General features: G+C 38.3%; 1 protein-coding gene across 1 annotated transcript in view; it reads left to right on the plus strand.

Annotated features, from left to right (window-relative positions):
- MALRD1 (MAM and LDL receptor class A domain containing 1) overlaps positions 1-25,958 on the plus strand; it is an 819,322-nt gene that overhangs the window by 233,874 nt on the left and 559,490 nt on the right. The window contains 3 exon segments of the mRNA XM_013008119.2: positions 1,822-1,909; positions 20,377-20,553; positions 23,214-23,376. Coding sequence (XP_012863573.1) covers positions 1,822-1,909; positions 20,377-20,553; positions 23,214-23,376 — 428 coding nt within the window.

Here is a 25,958-nt window from a genome sequence, read left to right on the forward strand (position 1 = left end):
ATAACACATGCAACACATAACACAAATTCAATGACATAACACATCTGAGAGAATACCCACCATGATCACACAAAGAAACAAAAACAAAAAAATACAGGAGATGTTGAAAACCAGATCAGGTCCAACATGCATCCAAGGATCCGGGATGGCTACATTTATTTTTCACTCATGGTGGTGGTTAAGAGTGAGCTTTGGACTTATCTACTGTACAGCACCAGGAGGTCCTGAATCACACCTTCAAGACTCCCTAAGGCAATATCAAGACTCCCTAAGGCAATATCAAGTGGGCTATATTTGCCCATTAGTGAGATGCCTATGCATTTTACATGTTGCCTAAGTTCTTCCATTTTACCTCTGAGGAAAACCACTGGTTGCTCTGAGGAGGGTGTTCCTCAGATGCTAGGTCTTCTTGGCTGAAAGATGCTCCCTGGAGGTCGGTTTGGTTCCAGGTTTGAAGGATGCTAAGAACTATAATTCCAGAGGTTTCACCAGTCTTTATAAAACCAGGAAGTCTGGTCCTTTTCTTATTATATTCAGTTTTGTTCTACAGTTTTGTCCCAATCTGTTCAATGCCTTCTGTAATGGTTCTGATCAGAGTAGTTGATTGTTGGCACTCATGAGGTCATTTTTATAGAAGATTCAGTCTGAAAAATGAAATTAAATTTGAGCTTCTGCATATAGCCCATGTGAGGAAAAACGAAATGGAAACCTATATTCACAGGAAGTGGAAAGATAATGTGTTTTTTAAGTGCAGATGAGTTAACTTGAAGTTCGACAGGATTGTATTTCCATGGGATTCCTATTAAGGATGCAATACATTTGCATAAGTATTAAAATAATTCATCATGATTAATTCAACTATAGGAAATCTCAGCCCTAATCACAATCTGCCAGATACTATGGTGGTTTATCAGTAGTTCACATTTCCCTGAAGTTTCAGTAGAATTGCAGCTCCTGTAAGAGCACAAGGCCACGAGTTCACTTTGATTAATGTGGCTCTCACAGAGATCTAATAATGAGTAGCCAATTTCATTAGTAAATAAGATCCATGTGTGGAAAACATTAAAAGTCTTATCAGTGTATTATAATGTTTTATAATGAATTATAAATTCTTATCAATGTATCACTAGGTTGCTACCTAGTAAGCAACCCTGGTAGCAAACAGATGTCTAGAAAGTTGAGGAGGCTTCTCCTTGAAAAGAGACAACCTGCTGACACAAAGACAAAGTTGGGAAAAGGAGAAACAATTTGCCTTCAAATACCTACAAGGTTAGAGTAACACAGGGCAAACTTAGGACCAATGGTTGAAAGTTATAGGTAAGTATATAACTTTATGATATATCAGAATGTCATAAAATCAGGACTCACTATAAACACACTGGAATGTATGGATCTAATGGACACAATGAGTCAAAGCACTTCCTTTTATTGGATTTTATTCAGATGTAGGCAAAATGACCACCTACTGAGACTACTGAAAAGTAAAATTTTCTCATGTCTTGCAGGAGGCTTCATTTAGTGAACTTCTATGTTCTTTTCCATTACAAGTCACTGTCATCGATTCAGTTCCAACTCATAGGGAACTTTTACGGGGCAGACACATTAACTTGCCCTGCTGGTTGCTGAGACTGCAAATCTTTGGGGGAGTGAAAGCCTCATTTTGCCTCCCTTGTAATCAGCTAGTGGTTTCAAACTACTGATGGACGAGGTTAGCTAGTCCACTGGGAGCCCACTGTGCCAACACAACTGCTTTTCAGGAAAGAGGCTTTGTAAATGTATTTCCTTAAAAGAATGTCAACAATGGTCTTTATTTCTTTAAAGATTTTGGTGGAGGCTTCTGTGGGAGATGGCTTCACTGGAGACATTGCAATTGATGATTTGACATTTATGGACTGTACCCTTTATTCTGGTAAGAGAGAATATTTATATACATTCAATCATGCATTTGCAAATCTGTTTACTTCGCGAAAATGCCCAAGGATACTATTCTCAGATCTACTAATCCTTAAAAAGATTGCTGTAAATCTGTGCTGATAATTAGGCTTAACATATTTGCAAACACAGTGAACCGGCAGAAACAGTTATATCTGTGTCTCTTCTCCTACAGAATATTAGGAAATCATGCATGAAGTTAAACTTCCCATTGTATTTCAAGGGCTATAATAAGCCTGACAAGCACATTAGTTGGAATTTTAGTACTAACTGCTCAGTTATCTTCAGTAATATTTTATTCTTGGGCTATCCTTTCATTAGTCTTATGGATTGCTGTAACCATTTCCTCTTCCAGTTACATAATTCTACCTATTAAAAATGAATCCATATTTTACTGATTTATAGCAAGGGAAAAATGATGTGAACACAGACATATTCGATTTGAATTAGTATGATGAAGAAACTTATCCCGGACAGAGCAGTCTTTGCGCTCCATGGTTGCAATAGCACATAAGCTTTCTCAAAGGACTGGTCTTTCGATCAATCTTTTAAGCAAGACTATTTTGCAGAACCAATCATACCTTGAGATGTCTTAGATTTACCAATAAAACCCAGAGAGTAAAGATCAATCAGAGCAGTGAGTGACTTCTGATGACATAAGTCAGACGGGGACAGCTCAGAAGTTACGGCAACGGCTTTTTGAGGACTGTGAAAAGAAAGATCTTCTGGAAGGACACAGCACTTCCATGAGAGTTTTTTGACGTGGACATTTTCAGGATATTGAATTGGTGGCACTACTGTCTAGGATTGCCTTCTCCATCAGGACAGTGCACCTACTATTTCTTCAAGAGTAGCACATTCTGAGAATGTCACTGGGAAACCTTACCCCCACCGGTAGCCCTTATTCTGCCCCTTCAGATGTCTTTTTGATTCTCCAAAACAAAGACGATTTTAAAGGAACGTGATTTGACTCCCTTAAAGATGGCAGCACTGCTGTTGTGATGTGGTGCAATCCAAGAGCACAGAAGAAGGGTAAAGTGTATAGACTTAGATGAAGGGTAGGTTGAAAAAGAATAACTTTAGATTTTGCCATTTGCGTTTGATAAAGGTTTCTGTGATTTTAAAGCAATACATTTTGACTTTCACTCATCTATTTGTCAGCTAGCTCGCCAGCTAGTTACATGAGGAGACTTCGTGAATTCATGGTAAGTGGGCTTTAATAAAAAAAAGTAAAAGTTTGTTAACTTTATTTCCTCACATAAGTATCATCAAGTTCAAGACACTTTTGTAAGCAATGCTACCAGCTATTTAGACTATCCCTAAAGAATTGGGGGTTCTGGACATTTAACCATGTCAATGCAGTCCACTTTATGTTATTAACTGAGGGGAAATGGATCCCTATTACAGACCTTTTTATAAGATTAGGATACAGAAAAACATATTGGAAACTACCAAATCAGGACTATAAAGCAGTACTTCCGTGATTTCCCCTCAGGATTCACAAAATTGCTCGTTTAAAGAAAGGACAGAGCTGGAACATGGTTGTGCCAGAGAAGGGTCTCTGTGGATGCGTTCCTGTGTGTTTCTCTGCCAAAACTTTGGCTAGCTTTCTCAAAACACACTCTTCATAAGCAAATGTTATCATGCTTTCACAGCAAAAGGTCAGCAAGCAAAATGCTTCGAGCTTCCCCCCAAACTGTTGCCCCCAAACCCTCTCCTCTGGACTGATTCATGTTTGCATTGAGTTTCTACTTCTTGAACCAAGAATCTTGATGGGCATTTTTCGATGATGGTTTGTCTTCCGGTCATAGTTGCATAGGTATGCTTTATCTCCTGTGATAGCTCTTCCAAGACATGCTTTTGGATCTTGGTTCTACATGTTTACTATTTCCATCCAAAGCTCTGCTCTTGATGACAGCTCGTGTGGGCACACCGTTTTGGTATCCATCAAACCTAAAGTTTACTCAACTGTATCTTGAGCAACATAAAGTAGGTTATAATAAATTATTTATTTACCTCAATTTGAATTGCGTAATCTGAACCAGCTGAGATATTTATGGTGGTGGCTATTTGTCCTGCTGTTAATTGTAAGTCCTTTTAAATCGGGGCATGATAAGAATGAATTACTTTGATCCTCCCAAACTGATATGGATGGTGTGCAGTTTCATACTCCATCTTCCACATCTGGTCCCTTCACAAACTTTTCATAAAGCATCGATGATTTCATCCTTTTTCCAATGTTGCCCTTGTTTCACTTGTAGCAGAATTCATGTTGCTTTGGTATGGGGTTGTTTCAAATTGATGTCTTATCCTTCCTAGCGGCTCAACCTAGATCTTGTTCAGACATGTTATAACAAGTTAGTAAAAGTTTATTTTGGTGCAAAAATACTTTGAAATCCATGCATAGTCTTTTCCAAAATACCCATTTTCCACCAATCTTTGGAAGAATGCATACAAAGGGGTGTGTGTTATTATTTCTTGTCATATCTTCCATTTGTAGACACATAACTTCTGAAGACATTGTTTCCATATCTCCATATATTTCCAAAGACACTGTTTGCATATCTCTAACCTATACCAAAGAATTCCCTGATCTTCCATTTACACCATGGCACAATGGCAGTTTCGACTTCCTCTTGGAACTCTCTGTGCTTATTTTAAATGTTACTTGAGTTTAGAGAACTAAACGGAGTCTGAAGAGCCAGAGCAGAACTACAGCCTAAGTGGAGTATGGTTCCCCAATGATATTTTTGTAGGACAACTCTTGCTACAACAAAATAATTACCAGGTGCACTATCCTTCATAATAAGCCTACATGATCATTCTGTGTCCTTACAGAATAATCGATCGTGATTACCCCTTTAGAGTCTCCAAGTCCCTCACCATAACCCCTCTGCCTTGATTTTAACTGACCCTGCAGATCTCCTTGAGAGGCAATGTTTTGATTGAACATGTTTTTATGCAGGCAGCTAATGAGAATAAGACAATTTTATTTTGAGAGAATTTGCTTGCAATCATTGAGTGATCAAGAGATACCTGTAAACAGGTTTCATTGGGAATAGACCCATGCATGCATAAACTAACACACTAGCAACAATGTCTTTTTTTTCCACCTCCGCCATGATTTTCTCCACACTCTATATGAATTTTCTCCACTGCATCTACCATCATTATAGTTTAAGGTCTACTTTGTTTTGCCCTAGTTAATACCACCTATAAGAGAACAAGGAGTTCTTTTTCCCTCTTTATTTACCACCTTTCCTTCAACAGCTAAAGCAGTATCTGACATATAAGTCTTGTTGAATGATAATAAATAGATGTAAATATTTAAGTGTTCTATATGCTCTTAAAACCTTAGCTTATTGTTTTCGCTACATGTGCAGGGCCAGGTTTACTATATAAACAAATCCCAAGACATTTGTATATCTGTAAGAAAAAGTTTTATGTCAAGAAGTAATTATATATCCAGCCCATTCCAACTCTAGTGCATAGTTCCAATACTAATATATACCGTAAGTCCCTCTTCAGACTCAGGTAGTCACATGCAGTGATGCAGAATGCAGGGAGATCACAGACTGGTGGGTACAAAGCCCTGTGGATCCAATGGCCATGGCTCTGGCAGCAATCAGGGTCAGCCAGCAGGAAGGTGAAGGCAGAGAGAAAGGGGGAGGTCCCCAGGGAGTCTCTTATGAGAAGGCCACACCCACAAAGCTTCACCATCAGACTGTGACCTGATAGGCTAACCCTTCACCCCTACACCTTTATATTGCTTCAAGTTGACATGAAACCTATGTAACTACCACACTGCAAAATACTAGAGAACTTCAAAAATTTATGAAAAAATTCGTAGTATCTTAAATTTTATTTTTTTCCAATGGACTTTTTGAAACAACCTTGTATTGAGTATTTTATGTACAATATGGGAGAAAAGTGAGGCTCTCTGCTCCATAAATATTTTCAACCTCAGAAATCCACAAGGACAGTTCTCTGTGCTATAGGGTCACCATGAGTTAGAATGTGTAATATACTATATTATGTATGGATCAGTCAAATTTTATTGAAAGCCACATTCTGTGGCTTATGACCACCACCTTTCTTCCTCTCAAATGTGTGGGCTGGTGTAGAACAATGACCATAAAAAATAAGCATGCCCTGTGTCTGGCTTTGTTTATTTTTATGTAACTCCAAGCTATACAAGGAGCTCTTAAAAAGTTCTTGGACAATGGAATTAAAGGATAATGAGTTTGTTTGTTTTTTCAACATTTTGAAGTTTCCTATACAGCCATTTGATATGTCCTATCTCTTTGGAACTAACATTGAAAGATTCAGTTTTCCACTTGGGACATTCTGTCGTTGTCCAAAGGAGAGAAAAGACATCATGCTTAAAGTGTCTATTGGGATATGGGATACATCATATCTGTTCATATTCCATTGGTCAGAGCAAATCATGATGTCAAGTCTAACAATGAAATAGGCAAGTTCTCCACACACCGGAAGCGTTGTAAAGTTGTTAATGCATAATGGAATAAAACGTTGTCCGCCCTGGCACCATCTCCATGTTGAGTTTCAGATAAGAGCAGGAAATTGATAGGATGTAACTGGATCCCTTCCAGCAGTGGATTTCCAGGCCTTTCCTCCTACTCCATCTTAGTATGTTTCCTTCTAGTCAATTAGAGGAAAGCTGTTGAAATTTACTCAATGTCATGGCAACACCCAAACCTTCATTGAGGGGCAGATGGTGGCTACACATGTGCTGTATTGGTAAGGAATTGAGCCTATGATTCCAATGTTAAAGATGTGAATTCTACCACATTATAACCCTGCAGGACAAGGGTCATACACACAGGCATACATGCATGTAGGATACAAAAGGGTTTTTCCCCAGGTTGTTTCTCCCAAATATATGCCAAACCTAAGAAGCTGCTTGCTATACATGGTAAATGACTGTACACTGAGAGATCCATGTAAGCTGCTTAGAGATTATTCTCTCTAAGGGTTATCAGCCATCTAGAGCTGTCAGACTGTACAGTCTGTCCCACCCTAAGTAGGGCCCACTCCTTTCTGATAAGGGTAGTGGATTATTCCCTTGAAGGAGAGCCTAGAGGCAAGGTCGAGCCCACTCAAGGATGACCAAGGTTAGGCTGCCATTTTCAGTCTAGGATCCCCCCCATCTTGTCAGAAGTGTACCCCTAATCCCTCCCCTCCCTCTTGAGAGTGCACCCCTAGCTCATCCCCTTCCTCTGATGCATATGCCTATTATACAGCCCCTTCCTGTGACTTGTGTGTGACATGTGTGGTTACCTGTAATCATGCCCCTAATTATATATAGGACTTGGGTCAGAAATTAAGAGCAGACACTCTCTCCTCCTTCCTCCTCCTCTCCCTCTCTGCGCAGGCCTGGCTGCTGAGATCATGGCCATCTGGGAGGTGAGCATGCTACCATAAAATGTGTCTAGCTCCATTATTTTACCTTCTCTCCTGTCTCCTGTCTTCTATGACTTTACTATGATCTTGATATGTTATAACCGTACAATTGCTCCTACAGCCCCCCATGGATGTTGGAGGCTGGTTTATTCTAACACACACAAGCACTCACATAGTACCATCCAGTTGGTTCACACTCATCGTGACCCTACAGGGCGTATTAGGACTGCCCTTTGGGGTTTCTGAGTAAATCTTTGCAGAATAGAAAGCCACCTCGTGCTCCTGTAGAGTAGCTGCTGGTTTCAAACTGGTGACCTAGAAGTTAGGAACCCAACGTGTAACCCACTAAGCCACTTGGCAAAAGCAGGGAATATATAAAATTCTTATAGGTGAGGGAACTAAGTGGGCTTAATTATATAATCCACCACAAATATTATCATCTCCATAATATCTCACATTATCTGTAACTCAACAATGAACCTGGATAAGGATCTGGTCTACTGTAGTTTAACACATGTTCACTGAATGACACAGATTTGTGGTGTTTCATTTTTGTCCTGGTTTTTAAGCAGGAAAGTGTGAGAGATGCCTGCCCATGGTTAAGCAGCTATAACGTGGCAGAGCACAGTGTTTGCTGTGGGAGACGGTAACGTTAAACACTATTATTGCATTGCTCATTGTGTTAGTCTGGGTAGACTAGAGAAACAAATTCGTAGACACTCATTTGTGTATAAGAAAGAGCTTTATATACATGAGCAATTGAATATTGAGAAAACATCCCAGCCCTGTCCAGACCTAGTCTGTAAGTCACTATTAGCCCATATGTCAGATACCAATATCTATAAAGTCCTCTTCAGACTCACAAAACACATGCAATGATCCTGAATGCAGGAAGATCACAAGCCAGTGGGTGGAAAGTCTTGTGGATCCAGCAGTGGTATAAGCATCTCAGCGCTGGCAGGAGTCTCTACGTGGCTCCTCCAGCTCAGGCACTAGTGTAGCTCCATGTGTTTTGTCAGCTGCAATGTCTTTCAGGGAGTGAGCCTGTGTCCTACTTCCAGTAAGTGATTTATCGTCTTAGCGCCTCCAAATGAGGTCATAAAGCTGCAACCTGATTGACAGGCTAAACTCCACCCCTTCACCCCTTAATCCTCTCAAATTGACAACAGATTATATAACTACCACACTCACCAAATACTCTAACCTTGCCAGGAAGAGGCTATCATTTCCATTTTACCCGTGTTAAGAATTAAAGCCAAAGACAATAAGTGACCTGACTGAGAATATACAATGAAGGGCAGAAATGAGAGTTTAACCTAACTAAAGTGGTCTGATTTTAATGCCTAGGGCTTTTCACAGATCACATCCCAGTCCTGAGCTCAAGGAAAACAGGCTGTGACCCCAGAGGCTCAGAATGTGCACACAAGGCACCATTGAAGCTGCTGTTGCTCTAATTATCCTGTAAAGTGTGTTTTTGTGGCTCATGGTGCCAACACAATGGGAGGGGAGCAGCCAGAGGCTAAGGCAGAGATGTGAACTATCAGCTACAGACCGTTAATTCCCATTTCCTGGTTTCAGTTTTGGAAGAAAAACATGGAATTCTTAAACCTGCTTGAACTCTGTGGTTTTTGTGGTGGCTTCCTAACAAAAGAAACACTGGGTTAAGACTATAAAGCCTGTTGAAGTTTTAGGTTTTGTACAAGAATTTCATGTAACTTGGCCATAGGATGAAAATGAAAATAAATATCAGGGCTGATAAAAATATTTCTATGAATGCATATAAATTTCTTTTTTGACCATATGTTATCTAGGTGGAATTGCTGTTAATATACTCACTTGCAGAGACAGCTATTCAGCATGAAGTGATTATCTACAGCATTTTCCACAGGGCTAATAAAATAAAACAAACCCTGAAAAATACAGATTCTCAATGGCAGTATTATGCACTGCAGCATCAGGTAGTAATTGCTCATTTACCTGTAACATTTATTTTATACAAAAATGTATTCAAGCAGGAGTAGATTGTTTCTTTGCTACCTAGTATCTGAAAATCAACTTCTCTCTCTGTCCTCTGCCTTCCTTCTTCATTTAAAGACATCATTATTCTATAGGATCCCAGCCTTGCAGCACCATAGTTACCTTTAACATTCCTCTTAAAATTTCCCAGTTGCAAAGCTTTGAACTATTTCTCGCATCTTTTGTCTTTTTATCCCCATTACCTTTACTGTGACTTCTGTTTAAGATAGTTTGGGTATGAATTCTAAGCTTTAGAAACCAGTGAAATGCAAATGTTTGTTATTTTTTCCCAACAGAGTGTATGCCACATACATTGTTTCTGTTCATTTTATTTTTGAACACCCTCATCTGCTGTTTCAAAGAAGCTCCATATCCTTTCCCAACAGATAATGGTTTCTAATCTAATTTTCAAAGTACATTCTCAATTATGGATTATTATACTTCCTTTGCTTCAATACTTTGATGATATAAATTTTTATTTTTAATCTAATCCAGGAGGATGCTAGAGGGAAGAGTCTTCAGGCCACAGCAATAACCGTTACAGGGAAAGAAGAAAACCCTAACCACACTAGAAAGCCCTGTATTTCTCTGCAGCAGTGTCTGATCATTTCCCCACTCCCAGAGTGGATAATGGTGGGCAATGATCACAAAGTTAAATCGCTTTCTCCTTAAAAGCTATTTAAACTTAAACCATAGAGCTGCAGACTTTAAGAATGGCTTACTTAGTAAGAATTGCCTGGAGAAATTCAAATGTAAAAATAAGTATTCTGAAGGAAGTATTTGCTTTGCAACATTCCTAATCTCCTCCTTTGGCAAAGCAAGCAGGGCCATTCTTTCACCAGCACACACCCCACAAGCAAGAACCAAAAAGGCATGTGATTTCTTAGGATGCAGTCCATTGATGAGTTATCTGCATTATTGGGGAAACCAAAGCAGTGACTCCATAATACATGTGTTAATTAGCATTAATTAGCATCCCCTATTGTATCTCCAGGTTCTAAACATCCATGGCAATGCATGCACAGAATTCACAGGCAATATTCATGATAAAAAGGTTTTTTTGGTTGTTGTTTTTTTTTTAAGGAAATTTATGGGCTATAATGTAAATGAGAAATGCCCAGGATACAGTTGTTCATCTGCACGTTATAAAGTTCGTCTGGTCTGCTAATAAATGCCCCATCGGGGCATACCATCTGATGTAAGCTTCAATGGATTATTATATTTCCATTTATCTTCAGTTAGGTGGGTCAGCAAACCCAGTTTCCCCAATTAAGTGCCCAGAGGCACCCCACCCTGCAAGGCAGCCTCTTGTCTGAAAGCACTGAGTTTTACTTGCCCTGTTTACCACCCAGTGGTGGGTGGGAAGTCCATCAATCTGGTGTAAGTTCTGGCTCCTGGTTTTGCTGCTGCAGTGGCTGCTTGATGTCACTGCTGTCTTCTGAATTCAAGCGGTTCCCTCCACAGGGACACTGGTGCCCAGAGGACCAGATCTCCCCTCCAGCTTCTTAGAGGGCTTCTTTTAAACACAGCAGGATAGAATTCCAGGGACTCCTTGTCACTATTTTTCGTAGGTGAATCCTATCAGTACCTTCCGCCACCCTCTTACGAGACCATTGCAGGACAAAGTCCTTTGGTGGGAGTTAGAGACTTTGGCTAGCAGAGCCACCTTAAGTAATTCACTACCTCTGCACACTGTTAGTGTACTGCAACATATGGCTTGCAAATTGGAAATAACAACAATAAAACCTACCTCATTTTTCATTCCTTTAAACATTTTTAGAATCCAGTATGCATATATAATTCTTGCTTATTAGAATAATAAAAATGATCATTGGTCTATTTAAGCTAATGCATTTAATTTTCCCCTCAATTGTTACTGAAGCAATGGCACATCTTGCCACTGCTAGTGCCTTACAGTTTTGAAAATATAGTATTTATAGCCTGATTAACAACAATTTTGATGCTTCTCCTCCCTTACTAATTGTGTTTTCTTGGTGTTGTTAAATTGACTTAGTTGACTGAATCTTTTGGCAATGCAATAAAAGTAGAAGCTAAAAAAATAATCCACTCAACAAGTTTGTGGTGCTGGCAAAGAGCTGACTCTAATTACAGATTGGCAGAACAATAAACAAATCCATCTCTGAAAAAAAATATAACCAGAACAAATTCTTAGAAGTAAGAATTGTGAGAGAGATTATCAGGAAAACATAATCAATGGAAAAGAACACCACGCTTGGTCATGTAGAGGTCAGCCCACTCCCCTCACCCAAACAAAAAAAAATTAGGGGAATCCTCCATGAGATTGAGTGGCATAAAGGTCTCAAACAATGAACTATAACATAGTTCATCTTAACAGCAAGTGTGATGATGGTCCAGGAGCTGGCAACGTTGTGTTCTGCTGAAAAGGTCATTGTGGTTTGAAACACCTTACTTGCAAATAGCAACAACTGTATTTGCCTTGCTGTGTCACCAGCTTGATTTATGCTGCTTGCTGCAGGTCTCTCTCCTTTCTGCAACTTCTCAGGGTTAAGAAAAAGGCAAGGGGAAAAGCCTGGAGTCTGTTGTTGCTGACTCTTGCTGTATCTATGACGCTTTCACATTATAATACTAAGCAGACTTGTCTATCCATTATGTTTGTCTCAGCATAATGCAATTTATAAATATTTTGTTTTGAAATTCTTCTTTCCTCTGTATTTTTTCAAACGACATACAGGCTCTGAAGAATCTATCAGCCATTGGTCATATTTATGGTTTAATATGAGACCAAAGCAAGAATCAGAAATTTGGGACTCAGTGCTTGCCTTCTTAAATATCTTCCCTTATGTACATTTTTGAGATTTTATAGGAAATTGTATATTTATAGATATATACAAAAGATTATATATATATAATTAATTGGCCAAAAGCTGTGATTCATCCACCACAACATGTTTCTTTTGTTCCTAATCATGAAAAGCAATTTAAAATTAAATTAGAAATATAGTTAATGTAATCTAATTTTATTAAAAGAATGGATGTTTATCATGTTTTAGTTGAGGAAAATGATGAATATCACAAAATGAAGAAGGCTGTTAAAATAGTTAAATTTCAGATGAATAGTTATCCAGTGGATGCTGCAGTAGGGTTCTTTTAGCTTTCAAATCAAGTGGAATGTTTGCAAAGCTGGAAAATACCATATGCAACCTAAAAACATTCCACTGAACCAATGTTCTAAAGCAAAACTATCTCAGCATAGTTGGCTTGATGTTGGAAACAGAAGCCCATACTACATACTATACTATACTATACTATACTATACTATACTATACTGCCAACAGCTGGACTGCAGACATTATAAATCATACCCCAAGGATGCTGCAGTAAAGCTAAAACTAGGTTTTACTAAAACATCCTTTGTTGCAGGAAGGAGCCCTGGTGGAACAATGGTCACCTATTGAGCTGCTAATTGCAAGATCAACAGTTCAAAACAACCAGCTGCTCAGCAGCAGAAAGATGAGGCTTTCTTTTCTCATGAAGAGTGACAGTCTTAGAAACCCACGAGGGCAGTTCTACCCTGTCCTGTAAGGTCACCCTGAGTTGTGATCCACTCTCTGGCCGTGATTCTCCTCATGCAGAAGTAGTTCTAACACACTCGCTTTAATACAATCATGCTAACGGTATAATTCTCCATTATTGTACTAAATATAATAAGAAAAGTGTTTGCTTTTCACATGGAGCTATATATCTTTTACAGTTTTCAATTTTCTGATGATTGATTGGGTTTAGACCCCAAAGCAAACATTTAGATTTGAAAAGTAAATCTATTTTTTAACATCGTAAGTCATGAGACAACCAGATATGCATTGTTACTTAAAGACCAATTATGCATATCAGTAAAGTAATCCCTGCAGTTACACTTTGTATGAAAGTAGTAATACTTTATCAAGGACTAGCAGGTTAATCTGTTGGTTAATTTTATTTGCTTAATTGCAAGTACGGGAATAGCTGTAGGGAAGAGGTCCAGTAAAATTCAGATTGGAAAATCTGTTCGCTCTGAAGGATTATGTTAGTTTAATATGCAATTCATTATATTTGTTATAAGAAATTTACTAAGGGAGGGATTAGAGTACTGTGTCTACCTGGAGCCTGAACCATCTACTTAGGGATCTTCCAGATGACAGGTGTGTGTGTGGGTCCTGTCTCTGTGGTTTTGAAATGCATGAGTCCATTAGATCAAGCCTGACTTCATCTTGGCTATTCAGTGAGGACAAACATCAGGCATTTGCATTTCACCAGTGCAGTTTTTTATTTAAAGTAATGTAGTCTAGTATTGCTACCAATTTTAGTCTTATCCTAAACAATTCCAGGCAAACAGTTACAGGCTTAATATTGTAGATATATTTGACTATTAAAAATTATAAAACAAAATTGTATTCAATACTAAAGTTTGCCCACACATTACATATATTCCTTTCTATTTTTATTTATGATAAACACATAATACTTTAGCAAATGCCGCTTTAATTGCAAAGCCAATTCAGTTGTTTTCAGGTTTCTACAATGAGAATCTAAAGCAATCTGACAGCAGAACCCTGACAGCAATCTTGCGGGTCTTGGCACACCTCAGTGTCCAAACAATGGTTCCACCAAATCACGTTTCTGGACTCTTGCTTCTGCACCACCAGCAATCAGCTGCAACATCTCCTTCCTCCCTTTCAAGACAGCACCATTTCTGATTGCTGGCTCAAAATCAGAAACATATTTGCCCATTTTCCCTTGTGGCACCATCAGAGATTATTTGGGCATATTTATTTCTGTGAAATAATAAGAGCAACAGCGAGAGAACAATGAATTACAGAATCTTACCATTTTTCTTTGAAAATAATGGTGCTAATGTAAAGCAATATTTCTCTTGAATCTTTTCTGAGATAGAAAATAGTCATGTCTCTATTTTATTTTATGACTGTGGACTCATCAACTTCCTTTCCCTAATGCATACAGAACATCAGGAAGACTTCTTCCTAATTTAAGTCCCCAATTCAGACCTAAAGGTGCAATTAAGACTGTTGCTTTGAATCGTGAAGAAGAGCTGATGACCTAAAGACCATAACACTGCATACACCATGAAATAGCAAACGCTGTCTAAGAGTGCAGCACATGTTCATTTACCAGTCAAACTCAAAGAAGGCCGCTCCCCCAGTGACAGAAAGAAAGAAGATTTAGAAAATAAAACAGAAATAATGTGACTCTCAGAGTTAGACTGATGTTTGTTACAAGAAATTTACTAAGGGAGGGCTTAGAGCACTGTGTCTACCTGGAGCCTGGAGTAAAACAATGTGGAGTAGATGAGAGGAGGGCAAAGGGAAAGAGTAGATCCAGAATGGCCTCTGAGATGAGGTACGCTTTAGGGTCCCAGCAGAAACAATTTAGAGTGAATCTAGAACTCTTTTCCAAACCAGAAGACAAAGAATTTTCACAAAAAATCAATGAAAAGTGATAGATAATTCGGGAACCCAAGAGGAAAGCGAATTTTGGGAATGATGAGGACAACAAATGTATAGATGTGCTTTACACAATTGATCTATGTATTGTGATGAATTGTATGAGCCCCGATAAATTGATTTAAAAAAAAAGTGATAGATAATCAAGTTAAAAAAATCCAAACTATATGTGAATCAGCAAGCTGTCCATATTAGAATGAAATGTTCAAAAATTAGAATGAAGTTGTAAGAAAAAAAAAAAGCCAGAAATCCATGTTTCTATCTGGGCAACCATCCTGCACAAGTTTCCCCCCTTCTCGGTGTCCGTGCACCAGTTCCCTGCCAGGTTGTGACCAGTGGGACTTTGAGACAATAATAGTGTGTGACTTCTGAAGCCACAAATGCTTGGCATTGCTGTTGCTGTTAGGTGTCATTGAGTTGGCTGCCACCCCGAGGGACCCTCAGCACAACAGAACACAACCCTGCGCTGTCATCAGCTTGTGGTAACACTTCAGTCGACATTCCATCAATTCCTGTAGCTTTGTTTTTGCCTAATCTTTCAGTGCAGCTTGAACTTCTTCCTTTATTATGATTGATTTTTGCTCATATGCCACCTCTGGAAGTGGTTGAGTTTCAACTACTTCTTTTTGGTACAGTGTATTCTTTTCATGTTCTTTGGATGCATCATGTATCATTCAATATTTTGCTCATCGAATCTTTCAATATTGCAACTCAAGACTTGACTTTGCCCTGGAGTTCTTTCAGTTTAAGACATGCTAAGCATGTTCCTCCTTTTCGGTTTTGCACATTTCATTATAATATTGATTTTGTCTTCTTGAGCTGTCCTTTGGAAATTTCTGCTCAGCTCTTTACTTCATTCTTTCTTTTGTTGTTGTTGTTTTTTTAAATCGTTTTATTAGGGGCTCATACAACTCATCACAATCCATACGTACATCAGTTGTGTAAAGCGCATTTGTACATTCATTGCCCTCATCATTCTCAAAACATTTCCTCTCCACTTAAGCCCCCGGCATTAGGTTCTCATTTTTCCCCTCCCTCCCCGCTCCCCTCTCCCTCATGAGCCCTTATAAATTATTATTTTGTCATATCTTGCCCTGTCCAACGTCTCCCTTCACCCACATTTCTGTTGTCCGTCCTCCAGGGAGGAGGTCACATATAGTTCCTTGGAATCGGTTCCCTCTTTCCTACCTACTCTCCCTCTACCCTCCCAGTATCACCACTCACACCACTGGTCCTGAAGGGATCATTCACCCTGGATTCCCTGTGTTTACTGTTCTATCTGTACCAGTGTCCATCCTCTGGTCTAGCCAGACTTGCAAGGTAAAATTTGTATCATGATAGTGGGGGCGGGGAGGAAGCCTTTAGGAACTAGAGGAAAGTTTTATTTTTCATCATTGCTACATCGCACCCTGACTGGCTCATCTCTTCCCCGAGACCCCTCTGCAAGGGGATCTCCAGTGGCCTACTCATGGGCTTTGTGTCTCCACTCCCCACTCCTCTCATCATTCACTATGGTAAGATTTTTTGTTCTGATGATGCCTTATACCTGCTGGTGTGCTTCTTCCATGTGGGCTCTGTTGCTTCTGAGCTTGATGGCCGCTTGTTTACCTTGACTTCATTCTTTCTTCCATTTGTCTTAGCTATTGTATAATTGAAAAGCAAGTTTCAAAGTCTCTTCTGACATCCACTTTGATCTAGTCTTTCTCTCCTGTCTTTTTAATGACCATTTTCTTTCTTCATAAATTATGTTCTTGATAGCCCACCACTCATCAGGTCTTCTGTTATGTGTTCAGTGCAGCAAATCTGTTCTTGTGAGGTTCTCAGCATTTAGGGGGGTTAGACTCAAGGACATATTTTGGCTCACTTGTACTTGTTTTAATTTTTCTCAGCTTCAACTTCAACTTACATAAGAGCAATTGATGTTCTGCTTCTCAGGCAGTTCCTGAACTGGTTTTAGCTACTGATATTGAGCTTCTCTATCACTTCTTTCCACAGATGTAGTCAATTTAATTTCTGTATATTCAATCTGGGCAAGTCCATGTGTATAGTCATCAGTTTTTGGTTGAAAAATGGTATTTGCATTTAAGTAGTATTTGGTCTCACATACTTCTATCATGCAATCTCCAGCTTCATTTATAACACCCAAAACTTATTTTTCAACTACTATTCTTCTTTGTTTCCAAATTTTGCATCCTAATTGCCAATAATTACCAATGCCTCTTGAATACATGTTTGATCAATTTTGGATGGAAGATTTTGATATAATTCTTCAGTTTCTACATCACTAGTTTTAGTTGGTGCCAATGCTCATGAAAAAAGCAAGTTGCATAGAAAGTATAAGGTAGTACTTGGTCTTTTTTTCTCTCTCCCTGTAGATTGAGTTCCAGTCGCCTAATATTCTTGATCTCTCTTTACTCGTACTTACTTGTCCTTAGGGAAAGAAGAGCACTGATGTGCTGGTGTGCTTGGGAGGAGAAAATGATTGTCCATTTCTCCTTTGATCTAGCCAGCTACAGGGTGCATGAATCCTGTCATTCATAGTAGCAGCCTTCTGCTTCCACACAGGAAGGCCTGGGATTTTCCAACCCAGGTATAATTTACAGTTTGTTGACTTCTGGATTGCACACTTTGGAAGACCTCTTTCCTGCAGATCTATGTCATTTTAAGATTGCTCCATTAAAAGTTGATCTTTTGATTTAATACTTGCCATGCATGTGTTTTATTTCTTACTTGCTTCAGAATTTACGCTAGAATATAAAGTGCTATTTATTGGACTCCTCTCAAATGTGCTGGACTGTTCGCACCATCACAGCTAGATCCTAAATTCTGTGGAGACTCTTGCTGTTAGGAGCCATCCCGTTGCCTCTAATGCGCGGTGACCCGATGTACAGCAGAAGGAAACACTGTCTGGTCCTCTGCCATCCTAATTGCTCTTATGCTTTAGCCCATTTTGGTCAATTCCTCTTGTTGAGGATCTTCCTTTTCACTGCCCCTCTACCTCACCAAACTTGATGCCCTCCTCCAGGGGCTGGTCTCTCCTGAAAACCTCTCCAAAGTACCTGAGAGGAAGTCTCACTCTATTGCTCATGTCTTTGCTCTTCCTTCCAGACTGTCCCTGTTTGGCTTATTAGTGCCCAAGGTTGTTGTTGAAAGGCCTAATTGATCTCTCTTCCCCAGACCAGAGCTGCTTCCAGTACATATTCCACACAACTGGCAAGATAATTCTTGAAGTAGAAATTTTATGATTTGGGGCATTTCTCCAGAGGTGTTAGTTTTCATATCAAATTCCTGTCTTGTGTGAGTCTGGCCTTTATGGTCAAATAACCATCTCTCCTCCAGATCCACATCCAATGATTCCAACAAATGCATTCTTAATATATTGTAGGACTTTTTCATGCCAAAAACTTATGGTATTTCATTTTACTTTATCTATCTATCTATCTATCTATCTATCTATCTATCTATCTATCTATCTATCATCTAGCTAGCTAGCTATCATCTATCATCTATCTATTTATTACTATTTTATTGGGAGCTCTTACAGATATTATAACATTCCATAGTCCGATCACATCAAGCAGTGTTATACAATTGCTAACACAATCAGTTTCTTTCTTCTTGAACTCCTTAATATTATCTCCCCTTTATCCTGTCCCTCCCCCCAGAAACCCTTATTTTTATTTATTTATTTTTTGCAGCATCTTACACCAGTCAGAATATTCAATTACATACAATTCTGTTGTTCTCTCCCCTTGAGTAGGGTCATAGAGTCATCAGTGCTATCAGCTGCTCCCCCCACTTCCCCATCACTTCCTGTTCCCTCAGGGAACCATTACTTCTGTTACTGTTTCTGAAAGGTAAACTATCTTGGTTTTCATGTATTGAACTAAATTACATAAATGAACAGACGCAAGTCTAACAAGATTAATGAGGTAAAACAAATAAAATCCATAATAGTTAGGGTTGGAACTATTAAAGAACTGGAGGATAGTTACGTGCTTCATCAGAGCTATTTATTATTTTATTATCCCTTCCATGTGACCCTTCTGAGGGACTGTCCAATTAACTTTCAGGTGGGCTTTGGGTCTCTACTACATCTCCACCCCTTCACAATGATATGGTTGCTTGGTTTTGGACTTCTGATACCTCAGGATATTTCTAAAAAACAAGCAAATACGTGATTTTTCTGCCCTCATAAGCATTTCCCCCCGCCAAAATACCTCATAGACATCTCTATCTAGCCATTATCATCCAATCATTGTTAAAATTTTAAAGTTTAGTTTGGGAATCACCTTGAGAGGAACCCTTTCCTTACTTTCAGCTGCTATTAGCATTTTCTTTTCTTTTCTTTTTGTGTGTGCCTTTTAACACACCATGCTTTCATCTTTCACCGATGTTATTCCTTCCTGCTATTCCTTTTATCTTTACTCCTCCATCGACTTCCTCTCTTCTTGCTTCCATCTATCCCTTCATGCACTTGTCAGTAATCATGTGCTGGGAAGCCTGAAGGCACAGTGAGCCATGCATAGGGCTGCCAACTGCAAAGTCAGCAATTAGGATCCCCCACCCCAAACCTCTCAAGGGAGAAAGATAAGACTTTCTAATCCCATGAAAATGTACAGTCTCTGAAACCTACAGAGCCAGCTCTACTCTCCTGTAAGTCATGAGTTAGAATGGACTCGATGGCCGTAAGTATGTGTCCCAAAAGTACTATGGTTTATGGCTTGCGCTGTGCTTGCAGGGGTGACTAGACTGTATTATTCGTGCTTCCATGGGTTATAATCTTTATCCAAGACTTAAAACACAGAACTGTAATGAACCATTTACTTCATTACACTGTACACTAGTGTGTAAAGGATTTTATTTTGGAGGAGGTGAATTTGTCTTTATATACACCTCATCTGTCATGTATATGAAACATGAAATTTATCAATGAATGATATTGATTCACCTAATTACGCATTCATAAGCTTGTATACAACTTTTTCAACTACTATAATTTCAGAAATTGTGGTGTTCATTGTTCATATGCTTCCTGATTAATACTTCTTCTCCAGAAACCTCCTGCCACCTTGAATCTTGAGTACATAAAACAAAGATTAGGAAATATTTGAAATTTATATTTATTGTAGCAGTGGCAGCACAAAGCTTATTTACCTGAAGGACTAGGCAGATTAGTCAAACCTTGACTTTAGTCTCTAATGTCAGCATCTGGAAAGATTTTACTTCCTATTGCTCTTCTAACCCTGACCTTTGGACTTTCATTTATTCAATGACTTTAGAATACCTTTTCAATAATTTTTAATCTGTACTTCCACCTATATTATAATCAGATATGCAGTTATTTGCCTTTTCTTTAGACAGGAATCCTAATTTATATGCTAACATAAAGGAATTAAGCATATTAGCAAATACTGTCAAATGCTCTTTATAAGTTGAATAGGAAGCACACTTAGAAGTGTTCCATTGTTTAAAATCTCTAAGGAAAGGCCTGTCAAATGATGCTTTCCTATTGTTTCTTAAGGTAATTTGCCAGTGGACTTCCCAGCACCACCAGAAACTTCTGTTCCAGTAACATTACCTCCACACAACTGCAAAGAAAACGAATTTGTCTGCAGGTCCAATGGTCACTGTGTTGAAAAAATGCAGAAATGTGATTTTAGAAATGACTGTCCTGACAAATCAGATGAATCATCCTGTGGTAGGTGAATCCCTCAAATGCGTATTAAATATAGCAGTAAAATAGATAAGATAATCCTAAAGGCATAGTTAGAAATGCTCAACTTTTCTAGAGCAATTTCTTAAGATAAGAGCTCTTTATATAAATGGCTAAAGTCAGTATATATTCTTCTGTCAAGCTCAATGAGAGATAAATGGATTTGGATGAATGATTTGTATCAAAAACAATTATCTGGATTACACAAAGCTGAGAGATTGGGAGAAAAGCTGAGTAGATCAGATTAATCTATAGATTACACTGAAAGAAGAGAAAGTTACTTATTTCCTACCCCTGACCAGTAACAGTTCTCTGATCTAATCAGATGTTACTCATATATAGAGAATAAACCATATTTGAATCAATTACAGCGATATGAAAAACAAGCCACTTGACCTGTTAATATAAGTGAATGGATGCTCTATTTTCCTTTTTCTAGACCATTCATTACTAAAAAGTCTAGGATCATTTTGAATCCCTTGATAAGAAGCTTGGGAACGTTGTCTTCATGAACTTGACTTCAGGGTTGTCATATAGCACTCGTCTGCTCAGCGTTCCAAAGCTGAAAATGCAGAGGCAAGGTCAAATTTTGTGGGTTGCCTAAGTATATATATGTCAAATATGCAGAGGTCACGAGAAAGCCATTTGTAATATGGATATGACTTTAGACACCTGAGACCTGGTGAAAAATGGGTTTTATTTAATGACACTTGACTACTGTTTTTCCTAAATGATTCAAAGGCCACACTTTAACTCAAAATTAAACTTCACAATAAATCTCAGAAAGAACAATTAATCTATAGGGAGTGAAGCACTGGAGCAGAAGGAATAAGTCGTTGGAATATTTTCCCTTCCCTGCACCTTTGAGATTCTCCTTTTGCCATAACTTCTGAATTTACCAGAATACCATAAATTTCTAAACTGTCCTCAGGATACCCTGGGTCCCAACCTACTGATAACACAGAGTAGAATGGAACTCTTAGCTATTGTACATCAGCCCTCTGAAGAAATTCTAAGACTTAAAATATCATGTAAGCTTCATATTCTATTGTGTTAACACCCAGTGGAAGCATGGAGTGGCTTCTTACATGTGCAGTATACATTTAGTAGTTAATATAAACTATAAGAAAAGTAGCAGAATGAAATCAGATAGTGGCACACTGTGTGAATGAGAAGGGATGGTAATTAATTTGTTTGTTAATTATACCGTAAATCACAGGTGGAAGCTGATGCAATGGAGAAGTTGTGTTATTCATACTTTCTCATGGAAAGACACTAAATTCCTCTTATGGTTATACTTAGGTTGTACAGTTTTTGAGACTTTATGCCAAATGTAATTAAATTGCAATAGTGAATTTCTTTAGTAAAGTCTGAATTTCAAAAAAAAAAAAAAAGTCTGAATTTCTTAGTTGACTGCAATTTAAGTAATGTCATTTTTGACTGGATGAGAATTTACGTTTCCAGATGAATAGATACTATGTAAATATATAAGAATAATGTGAATTTTCTAAAGAAACATTAATTAAATTACTATCATTTTATTTATGACTAATTTGTATGATCTTGCCTCTTCCATCTCTTTATAAGATAGAATATTATGATAAATCTGCTTATATTTAATAACCGTAGATTATTTAATTATTTTAAATGCTAATTTTTCCTTTTTAATAGTCATGAAGAACATTGTTGAATTGATTAATAAACCCCTTCACAGAGATAAATATACCTAATCTATATGACTATCAAATTAAGTAGCAAACCTGCATGTCATTATCAACAAAGCACTTTCTTTACGGGGAGTGTATCTAATTTTACAATAAATCATGATTCCGTATCTCTAGATTCTAAAGGTGGGAGTCTTATGCCCTCACTGTGTTTATCCTTTAAAAGTAGAATCTATAGAAATTAGTTGAATATTGGTTTCTTTACAGTGTACAAAATAATTCATTGAGTCCCTTTTTTTTTAAACTGGAAGGAGTAGAGAACATAGACACAGAGACATCATCAGAGAGAAAGAGAGAGAGAGAGCAAGAAAAGAGGGCAGGAGTGAATTTACAAATCCTTTTTTACCATCAACTAGTTTATGGATTTAAAACACGGAGCTTATAAATTACCTGTGAGTTTAGAGTACAGCAACGACAAGTATCTTGAACAGTTGCAAAGAAACAGGTCTGATATAAAATCTATTGCTAATCTCATGTATTGAATTTAAATAGATTGGGATTTGGATTAACTCCTTCTGAGACGGAGCTGAAATTTAGCTGGCATAAAGGAGAGCAGATGTGAGAATTTAGATGTTGGTTGGTCAGGCAAGCAGTGTGACTGCTTTGTTATAAGAGGCTGGTGGTGTTTAAAGTGGTGCTTTGGGATGCTGATTAAAATATCACCTCCTCACGAAAGCTGATTCACTGCTAGATGCATTTTATTCCATATTTCAGTGACTGCATATATTTGAATATAATAAGGTGAAATTATAAAACAGTCATTATATAGGTAGCTTGCTTAAATACTCTAAAAGTTAGAAGGTACAGTATAAAAATAAAATAGTAATAGGGGAATTCTGGTGCAGACAGTACTTACCATTATCTACACATCTATTATGATTATCTTGTTTCTTCTCTCTGTTTGTTTTCACTCCTCTTAAGTTATGGAAGTTTGCAGCTTTGAAAAAGGAAGCCTGTGTCAGTGGCACCAGCCAATCCAAGTCAATTTATTTCAAGAGTTGAATATATTCAGATGGGGTCTTGGTAGTGGGAAGAGCATTCATCATGGGGAAGAAAACCACAGGCCATCGGTGGATCATACGAAGTAAGTGATTGCATAGTTTGAAACATCACATAAGAACTGTTCAGTTTAACTAGCTTTCAAATGTGTGCCCTGATAACTTACTCTAGGCCAGTTCCATTGTAAAGGTAAATGCTTAAAGAATGACAAAGCTAGGTGCATCTAGAACACACAATTGAAAAATATAATGAAAATGACCTTTTTGGGTAACAGTTACTATTCGAGGGTAGACACATGTTACTTGGGTGAAAGAGAAGGTAACATATAATTAAAGGCAAAAATAATGGAGGTGGTGAAAACCCTGGTCTGATTGCCCGGGTTACAGTCTTAATGGATGATTATATTATAACTTAAAATAGTAGTGCATGCTTTTGTGAAAATATCAGAAACCTGAGAAAAGCATGAGGAAATAAACAGAAATAATTTGCAATATCACTGCTCATTGAAAAGCACTCTTCATTTGCTGTTTGAAAATTCTCTGTTTATTCTCCCCCAACCCGTCTCTCCCCTTCTTTGTATTTCTCTTCTTGTTCTTCTTCCTCCTGTCCCCATTTTCAGTTCACCGAATCTCCCTTCCTGTCCTCTCCTCTCTTTCCTCGTCTGTTGTAGGTTTGTTATCCACATGTGTATGTCAATGCAATGTATGCACACATGTTTGAACAGAACATTTCCCCCACCTTGTTATAAAGCATGACCACATTGCCATTCCATTGAACACTCATCTGCAACACAATTTGTATTTCATCTAAGAGCCTTTGGTAATTTACTAACTTTACTGGTAGACTGCCCAGTTAATTACACTTTCAATGTTGCTGTAAAGAATAAATTATTCAGCACAATGCTGAGGAATAGACAGTAGGCTGCTAACTGCAAGGTGAGTGGTTCAAACCCATCACCTGCTCCTCAAGAGGAACACAAGTCTCTCTGCTTACACCAGCACCAATAGTAAAGTTAAAACAAACAAAGAAAGAAACAAACCAAAAAAAACAATTAGAAACAGAAAATAAAAAATCCTGGAGAAACTGTGGAGAGTTTGGACCTTCATCTACTATTGGTAAGACTGTGTATATATATACTGACATTTGATAGCACTAGTTACGTTTTTATCATTTTCATTAATGATAATAACAGGGAGAATCGGGGTTGATTTAGTAAGGCGAATATGATGATCTGAGTACTATAAATAGTTGTTATAGAGGTAGCAATTAAAGTTAGAATAAGGGCTCAGGCGTTGGTTGTATACATATATACAACCACTGTAGAAAGTGAAATGGTACTACCTCAAACAACTGGGAAGAGGAATCCGGGTATCCATAACACAAACAGACAGATGCACTGCCATGTTCATCACAGCACTATTCTCAGTAGCAAGGAGATGGAAACAACCTAAATGTCCATTGGTAGAAGAATGGATAAAGAACCTCTGGGACATCCATAAGATGGGCTACCATGCATTGCTATAGACCAGTGACAAAAGAACGAGGGGCCTCATGACACGCATGGAACTGGAGAATAGTACTCTGAATAAACTTAGTCGATCACAAAGGACAAAGATTATATGACACCACTGAAATAAGGGTTCCAGGTGTCAGATAAAGACTCATATCAGAGGTTTCTAAGGGGTGGAGCAGAGGTTGTGTGTGTGTGTGTGTGTGTGTGTGTGTGTGTGTGCGCATGCGCGTGCGCACGCGCGACGGGGCTGATGAGACATTGAGCTAGCCTGTTGACAGGTGTTGACTAGGGTGAGATGGAGAAATGTGGGCCATGGGGGGTAGGGGTAGTTAGGAGAGTTTGATTAGTGGTTTGGATTGCTGGATGCAAAATTGATCATCTAAAATGAAATTTCCAACTATTTTATCATTCTTTTTAAGAATTGTAATCTGAGAAAACTTAAAGGGAAGTTCAACCCTATCCTATAAGGTCACAATGTGTTGATAGTAGTAGTGGGTAGTGTAGTAGACACTGTCTGAGGCACAGGAGATAAACCACATCTCATGGGGGAGCCGAGCAATAAATAAATAAGTAAATATTTCAAGGGGTCGTAAGGGCTGAGATGAACACTGGAAACAAAGAGAAGGTGGTGAGTGGTGGATGTGGATGGAGTCTATGCATTGGTTTTATTTGAATTTTAACTTAGACTTTATATGATTCAAATATTTCTGATCTTAATGTTACATCTTGATTTTTGTTACAATATTCTTGTCGATAGTAGAGTGTATAAATACCCCACACTTTTAGCTTTCTTAAACTTCTGTGAGCCCAATCTTCTTTTTCTTAAACATCAGTATTATTTTGTAAATACTCAAGTACGTAAGCTAATTGATTTCCGCTCCCCTCTCTCCATTTTGTCTTTGGATGTCTCCTTCTGTCCACCTTCCCTGGTCTCTGCCAAGGTCTCGTTGCCTTAGGGACTTGTGTTTTCCTGGTACATCCCCTCAGCCATTAAGAGATGTTGCATCATTGCATCCCCCAATTCTAAAAGACCACTGCTTCTTGCTTCTCTTTTAAGCTCCATATTGTCATTTTCCCCCCCGAGCTCCATATTTCTGAACTCTATTTTCTAATTTCAAGTTTGTTGATGTCTCTTTTATTTATTAAAGAGATAT

Source organism: Echinops telfairi, unplaced genomic scaffold (genome assembly GCF_000313985.2).
Source record: "Echinops telfairi isolate 266 unplaced genomic scaffold, ASM31398v2 ScPeMD7_7473;HRSCAF=8511, whole genome shotgun sequence".
Taxonomy (NCBI): Eukaryota; Metazoa; Chordata; class Mammalia; order Afrosoricida; family Tenrecidae; genus Echinops; species Echinops telfairi.